The sequence below is a fragment of the Chrysochloris asiatica genome, unplaced genomic scaffold, assembly GCF_000296735.1.
Source record: "Chrysochloris asiatica unplaced genomic scaffold, ChrAsi1.0 scaffold00018, whole genome shotgun sequence".
NCBI lineage: Eukaryota > Metazoa > Chordata > Mammalia > Afrosoricida > Chrysochloridae > Chrysochloris > Chrysochloris asiatica.
Genome location: NW_006408536.1, coordinates 28,154,260 through 28,162,338, shown reverse-complemented (window position 1 = coordinate 28,162,338; position 8,079 = coordinate 28,154,260). Strand labels below are relative to the sequence as shown.

At 47.5% G+C, this 8,079-nt stretch overlaps 1 protein-coding gene across 1 annotated transcript in view; it reads right to left on the bottom strand.

The window, feature by feature from the left end:
• Positions 1–7,724, bottom strand: part of GPR143 (G protein-coupled receptor 143) — a 30,531-nt gene extending 22,807 nt beyond the window's left edge. The window contains exons 1-3 of the mRNA XM_006835701.1: positions 7,409–7,724; positions 5,517–5,626; positions 3,479–3,573 (exon numbers count right to left, since the gene is read on the bottom strand). Of these exons, the coding sequence (XP_006835764.1) occupies positions 3,479–3,573; positions 5,517–5,626; positions 7,409–7,724 (521 nt within the window). The remainder of the gene's footprint in view (positions 1–3,478; positions 3,574–5,516; positions 5,627–7,408) is intronic.
• Between the last annotated feature and the right edge of the window lie 355 nt (positions 7,725–8,079).

Here is an 8,079-nt window from a genome sequence, read left to right as displayed (position 1 = left end):
ATTCGTAACCACTACGCTACCTACACCCATACCTGTCCTGGAACCGGAACCCTACCTACCCTGGCCCTCGGGAGCCATCTGGGGCTTTGCATGCTGGGTGTGTGCTGTGCAGAGCTCCAAAACTACATCTGAAACACTCTTCCGGGTTTTGCCAACCTCTGAGGGCAGCAAACAGGGGTACTCTGCCCACTTCTTCCTCCTGGCACTCGTGGGCTCCTCTGACCTCTGTGTTGGGGGTCTGTGAGATCTCTGGCTGTCTCTCGGCCCCCGTCTCTCAGACACCAAGCAAGGGAGCCGTCAGACAAAGACACACACCTCTTACCCTTGAAGTCCTTTCACACTGCTGGTCACCTTCCCACAAACAGTCTCCATCTTTACTTAGAAGTACACACCCACTGTCACAAAGAGCAGCACCATGCTCGCTGTGAGTCTATTTCCCAGACTCCCTTGCAACTAAGTGTAGCCCTGAAACTAACTTCTGGTCAATAACATGTAAGTGGAATTATTTGTGAAACTCTAGGGAAGCTGATTAAAGGGAAATGGCTCAAGAGGGAAATAAGCCCCCTTTACATTCTTCTTTTGAACTGACTCCATGACACTTAACAACAACACATTCTTCTTTTATGCTGCCTGGATAGGTCATTGGTTCAAACCCACTAGCCACGCCATGGGAGAAGATGTAGCAGCCTTGGAAACCCTATGGGGCAGTTCCGTTCTGTCCCATATGATTGCGCTGAGTCGGAATTAACTTGATAGCATTGGATTTATTGAGCATATATAAAAAATGAAAAGGAGCTCTGGTAGCGTAGTGGTTACGAATCGGACTGCGAACAGCAAGGTCAGCAGTTCGAAACTACCAGCTGTTCCGCAGGAAAAAGATGAGGCTTTCTGCTCCCGTAAACAGGGTCACTATGAGTCAGAACCAACTCCACGGTACTTAACAACAACAACAACATATAAAAAATGATTATATCTCAATAATAAAAAGACAAATAGCTGACAAATGGACACAGGTTGAGCATTTGCTTTTTTAACGAACTATTTATCTGTGATCAAACTATCTGTGATCAATCTAACAACAGCAACTTCAAAGGTTAGGTAGGCTCCTTATGGGGCAGTGGGTTTATGTTAATGGTGGAAAACAATTCAGCAAAGGAGGATGAGAAGGGATGCATAATTCCAAGAATATACTCCATGTCACTGAATTAATGGTACGTGCAAGAACTACTGAATTGGTGTCTCATGCACATTGATGAATTGTATATTCTGCTATGTATATTCTCAACTACAAAAAGTAAAGTAAGTTGTTGTTTTTAATGAGCAAAAGATTTGCATACACATTTATCCAATATTCAATGGCCAATCCCAAATTCACTGACATCAAGTCAATTCCAACTCATAGTGCCCCATAGTACAAAGTAGAACTGTTCTTTAGGGCTTTGGGACTGTAAATCTTTACAGGTGTAGACAGCCTCATCTTCCTCCTGTGGAGCTGCTTGGTGGTTTTGAACCACTGACCTTGAGGTTAGCAGTTGATGCTTACCTACATTGTCACCAGGACCAATAAGCATATAAAATAATGTGCAACATAATTAGTCATTAAGAATATGGCAATTAGAACCATAATAAAATGCCACTTCATTCCCACAGAATATCTAAAAAAGAGAGATAGTAGCAAGTGTTGGTGAGGATGTGGGCACATTGGAACCCCCATACATTCAAAAATGTTGCAGCCACTTAAGAAACAGTTTAGTGGACCTTAAAGTATTCAGATGACCCAGCAATTCTACTCTTAGGTATATACTCAAAGGAACTGAAAACAAGTTATCAAATGAGTTGTTAAATACACGCACAAAAATATTCACAGCAACACTACTTACAATAGTGAAATAGTCCAAATGTCCATCAGCAGATGAGAGGATAAACAAATTATAGACTATTATTCAGTCATGAAAAGATAACAAGTAATGATACATCTATCTACATGTAGACGAACTTCCAAAATACACTGAGCGAAATAAGCTAGGCACAAAAGGCCCTATGTTGTTAAGCGTCACGGAGTTGGTTCCGATTCATACCGACCCTATGTATGACAGAAGGAAATGCTGCCCACTTCTGCGCCATCTGCACAGTTGTTGCTATGTTTGAGCTCATGGTTGCTGCCACTGTAACAATCCATCTGGTTGGGTCTTTCTCTTTTTCACTGACCCTCTACTTTATCAAACATGATGTCCTTCTCCAGGGATTTGTCTTTCCTGACAACATGTCTAAAGTAGGAGAGATGAAGTTTTGCCATCGTACTTCTTCAAGGCCACACAGAGGCAGAAAATAGAGTAGTGGTTGCCAGGTGCTAGAGGGATGGGGAAATGGGGAGTGACTGCTTATGAGTTACCCCAAAAAAGCAAACCTGTTGCTGCCAAATCCATTCTGACTCATAGTGGTTCCATAAGACACAGAACTGCCCTGTAGGGTAGGGTTGCCAAGGCTGAGTCCTGCTGTGGCGTTGTGGGTTAATGCGCCAGACTGCAAAATTGTCTGCACTACAAGGTCGGCAGTTCAAGCTCACCAGCTGCTCCTCGGAAACCCTATACAGGGTTGCTATGGGTCAGAATCGACTCAATGGCACTTAACAACAACAACCTTTACAGAAGCAGATTGCCACCTCTTTTGCCTGTGGAGCAGCTGGTGGGTTCAAACGGCCAATCTTTAGGTTAAATAGCCAAGCACATTAACCACTGTGCCACCAGGGGTTCTCCCACAAAGATGATTGCCTTGAAAACCATATGGGGCTATTCCACTCTGTCCTCCAGGGTTGCTGTGTATTGGAATTCACTCCCTACAATGAATGATGCAGGAATGATCTTTTTTCTATGTCTTAGGGTTGTTACAAAAATCACATAAAGCAAAGATTTGAGCAATGTGTTTCATGTTGTCTGTGTCTGGGCTCAGAATGTGGCACTAGGTTCTTGTCATGTGTCCCCAGTCCCACTGAACTGACAGTAAATGGAGAGGACTTGCTTGAGCAGCTCAATCTGTGTGTGATTGCACAAATCCTGTTGTGTGGGGCAATTGTAGAAATCAGGAAGGCCTCTCTGCCTTGTGTGTAAAGGGGAATTTTACCTTCTAGCAAAATCCAAGCTTTCTAACTCATTCTGTCTCTTCCCAATCACATAAATACCAACTCTGGGTGGCACAAACAGTTAAGTGCTTTGCTACTAACCGACATGTTGGAGGTTGGAGTCCACTCAGAGGTACCTCGGCAGAAAGACCTGGAGATCTACTTCGGAAAAACCTATGGAGTGGGATTCTACTTTGATGCACATGGGTTCACCGTGAGTCGGGTGAACTTGAAGGCAACTTTTTTTTCTGTTTACAGGTACTCAGCAAAAATACTGCAGAAAACTTTGGAATATTCATGGTCTCACCAGCCATTTCTCATCTATTAACAACAGAGCAGGAGTCCTTTCCTGGCGCATACCTAAGTCCAGCGGATCTCTGTATCACCAGATAGTTGTCCACCGCGTAGCAAAACAGCCACCAGAAGCAGGCGCTGTACAGCAGCTGGATCCACATCTGCAACCAGGAAGAGTCTGGCATCAAAGCCTTTGCAAACAGGCACCAGATTCCCAGCCCATCCGTGAAACCAGCTCAGAGCCCGGCTTCCTGTGACGTCAGGAGGGCGGCACATGAAAGCACTGGGACGGGTGTGGATGGGTCTTTGAAACCTGAGGCTGGCAGCTAGCCTGGGATGTGCGTGTGCAGGCGTGTGTGTGTGTGTGTGTGTGTGTGTGTGTGTGTGTGTGTGCCCATTGTGTGTGCATGCTCCTCCCCCTCCACTCCGCTGATCTGGAAGAGGGATCCCCTTTCTCTTCTGCACTCGTGCATGTCGGATACACTGCTGGGAGGACTTTTTGAAGCCGCGGTTCTTTTTATCAGAACTAAGGAGTTCGTACAGGGAAGATCAAGTGGAGGGGCAGGAAGGAGCTCCGCGGGCTACAAGCAGCAACAAGATCAATACGCTGCTGCTATTGTGGGCTGAGGCAGATGTTTCCTGGGGATGCCATTAAAAAGCCGGAGGTGGGGGGAGGGAATGGGACAAAACGCTAACAATTCAGCCATGTGAGCGCTAACTCTCTGGTCAGAGCGCTGCGTTTCTTTCATTAAGGAACACATAGCTGATATAACAATAGCTTTCATATTTTGGTCCAGCTGTTTTTCACTGTTGTTGTTATTAAGTTCTGTCGAATCGGTTGCGACTCATAGCGACCCCATACAGAGTTTCCAAGGAGCAGCTGGTGGGTTTGAACCGCCAACCTTGTGGTTGACAGTCTAGTGCTGATCCTACAGCACCATACCAGGACTATCATTGTAGATACTTAGATAACAGTGTGCATGTGCTTGTGAGTGTGTGTGTGGGGGGGGAGAGGGGGATGTATGTCCTTGCTGTTAAGTGGAGTCAGTTCCAACCCATAGTGACCCTGTATAGTTTCGGAGGAGTGGTTGGTGAACTTGAACCACCGACCTTGCGATTCAATCTGACCTTGCTGTCTAACACATTAACCCACAAGGCCACACCAGGGCTCTGGGTGATATATGTTGTTGTTGTCAAGTGCCCTCGAGTAGATTCTGACCCATAGCGACCCTGTATAGGGTTTCCAAGGAGCAACTGGTGAGCTTGAACCGCCGACTGTGCAGTTTAAATGGCTTTGCAGTCTGACCCAGTAACCCACATCACCACAGGAGCCAAAAACAAAACAAAACCAGTTGCTGCCCAGTTGATCTGGAGTCATGGAACCCCAACCTGTGTCAAGCTGAATTTTTGGAAGTAAATTACCAGGTCTTTCTTCTGAGGTACCTTTTTGTGGACTCACCTCCAACTTTTCGGTTATCAGTCGATTTGCATTAATTGTGTGTACCATCCAGGGTCGACAACCTAGGAGCCCCAAACGCCAATACTGTCCATTAAGACTCATAGCTACCCTAAAGGACATAGTAGAACTTCCCCATTGGGTTTCCATAGGTGTCATCTTTACCAACGCACATTTTTCTCTGAGGAGTTGCTGCTGGGTTCAAACTGATAACCTTTCAGTTAGCAGCCAAGCATTTAACCACTTGCCACCAGTGGTTGATGAGCATGCATCAAATGCCCTGGTGGCCTAACTACTCCACAGTCTCTGGTCAGAGGTGTGAGGTGGGGCCTGAGAATTTGCCATAGGTTAAGTGTTGGGCTAATAACCGTAATGTTGGTAGTTCAAACCCAGCAGCCACTCCTCAGGAGAAAGATGTGCAGTCTGCTTCTGTAAAGATTTACATCCTGGGAAGCTGTCCGAGTCAGTTCTACTCTGTCTTACAGTGTTGCTATGAGTTGGAATGTGTTTTGTGGCGTTTCATAAGCTCCCAGGAGATAGATGTTGGTTCTGTCTTTAACTGGTGATGATGTAGCCGCTGCAAATCAGAAGACACAGGTTGACAAGAGCATAGGTAGGGAGGAGAAGGTGAGCAAGGAAGGCACATACCGCACTCCCCACGCAGAAAGCAGCAGGCCAAACATCTGTTCCATTCACTTCTGAGATGTTTTCAACAAAATCTGGGAATCCTATCCATACTGCAGACCGCACAACAATACCTAAGGGAGAATTAGAGGAGACTTTGTGCCTGACTCTAGTTCAACTCTGTTAGGGATTGACTTGTTAAATGTCAGTTCCGACTCACAGTGACCCTGTCTGTATAGGATTTCCAGGAGCAGTTTTGAATCACTGACCTTGCATTTAGCAGTCCACTGCTTATCCTACAGCACCACACCAGGACTCCATGGATAAATTTACTGTTGCTGTTGTTAAGTGTCTTTGAGCCAGTGCCAACTCATAGCAACCCTGTATAAGGTGTCCGAGGAGCGGCTGGTGAGTTCGAACCACCAACCTTGCAGTTTAAACCAACCTTGTGTTCCAGAGCTTATCTCTGTATAGGGTTTCTGAGGAGTGGATGGTGAGTTTGAACTGCCAAGTTTTTGGTTCAAACTGACCTTTCTCGGTCCAGTGTTTATCCTATAACATCACACCAGGACTCCATGGATTAATTTGAGCACCCACAAAATAGGTGCTGTCAATCCTAATCCCTATACCTGTGGTTGGATCCCTGGTGTGGCACTGTAGGGTAAGCACTAGACTGGTAACTAAAAGAATGGCAGTTCAAACACACCAAGCTGCTCCTGGGAAACCCTATACAGGGTTGTTATGAGTCAGAACCCACTCCACAGCACTTAACAACAAAATACCTAACCACAGGTAATCCTATTTGGAAATGGGGGTTCTTTGTTATGTTAATGAGGCCACACCAGTGTTGTTGAGTGCCCAGTGGGTTCCAACTCATAAGGATCCTGTATAGGGTTTCAGAGGAGTGACTGGTGGGTTTGAACTGCTGATCTTGTGGTTCAAACCAACCTTGCAGTCCAGCGCTTATCCTATAGCACCATATCAGTGCGTTATTGTTGTTATTAAGTGCCATAGTGCCAGTTCCAACTTTGCTGGACCCTGTATAGAGAGTTTCCTAGGAGCAGCTGGTGAGTTTGAACTGCCGACCTTCTGGTTCACAGTCCAGTACTGATTATACCAGCGTGTGTGTCTCAAAGCAATCTTTTCTGAGATCTCAAATGAGCAGATTGAACATGAAACCTGGCAAGCAAACAGAGATGGGGCAGATAGAAGGCAGTGAAGATCACCAAGAAGCCAAGGGGCAAAAGCTGAAATAGAGACGGGCCCCACAGCCCACAGAGAAAGAAAAAACCTTCTCTTAGAGATGGTGCCCTGATTTCAAACATCTAGCCTCCTCAACTGTGAGAAAATTCATTTCTGTCCCTTAAAGCCATGTGAAGGAGCCCTGGAGTCGCAGTGGTGAAGTTCTCAGCTGTTCCCCATTGTAGCTGAGTCAGTTCTGACTCATAGTGACCCCATATACGGTTCCCAAGGAGTGGCTGGTGGGCTTGAACTCCCAAACCTGTAGTCCCGTGCCTATCCTCAAGCGCCGCACCATGTAAGACAGTACTTTATAATTTTCAGCATGTAGCACTTCCTTGAGCCCAGTGAAAACCCTGTAAGTTCTAGTTAAGGGGCCATCCATGGTTACCAAATGTGTGTCAGAGTAGGACTATTTCATAGTGTTCGAGATTGCCAAGGAGCTTCAGGATGGGTTCAAACCACTAGCCTTTTGGTTCGCAGCAAGCACTTAACCTTTGCACCACCTCCAGACTCTTATGAGGTACTTTACTATTTCTCAGTGAGTCACAACAATGCAGGACGTGCGCCTTTGTCCAGGCACCCAGTGGGCCGCGCTTATCCCAGCACCCAGTGAGGCCCACCCCGCGGGCTACGCGCCCTTACCCGGGCATCTAGCGGGTCCCACGCACTCTTACCCAGGCAGCCGAGTAGGTCGCAGGCAGTGGCAGCACGCAGGATGCGGGTAGACACGGGCAGGGCCGAGGCGTGGCCGGGTGCGGAGGCCGCTGGGCGCGCGGGACGGTGTTGCAGAAGGCCGAGCCCCAGGCGGAGCGCGCCTATGCCCAGGCAGATCGCGTGGAAGAGCCGCGGCTGGAAGCTCATCACGAGCTGCGTGGCAGCGTCCCGCGTAGGACAGCAGAAGGTAGCCAGGCGCGGGGAGGCCATGGGCTTCAGGGGAACGCGGCTCTGGGGCTCGGATCTGCCGGGAGCACTCCAGGCGGCCTCGGTCATGTGGCCGTCTATCAGCAGGCATCATGTGCCCTTCGGTCGTCTCCAGAAAGGGCGCCAGGGCCGGAGGGGGAATGCTGCTCCGTCCTGAGCGGTGGAGGAGGTGGGGGTTCATGGGAGAATGGCAGGGTAGAGCAGGCCAGCTTGCATTTGTGGATTTATTCTTGAAGCTCTTTGGGGTTCAGATTAGCCATCTCTTCTTAACTGCTCTTACTACAGAACTTGAGGGAGACACCAGATCTTTGCTATGTGGAAACTTGTTGCTGTTAGGTGTCTCCAGTTGATTCCGACTCATAGCAACCCTATAAAGAGTTTCCAAAGAATGACTGGCGGCTTTGAACCCCTGACCTTGTGGTTA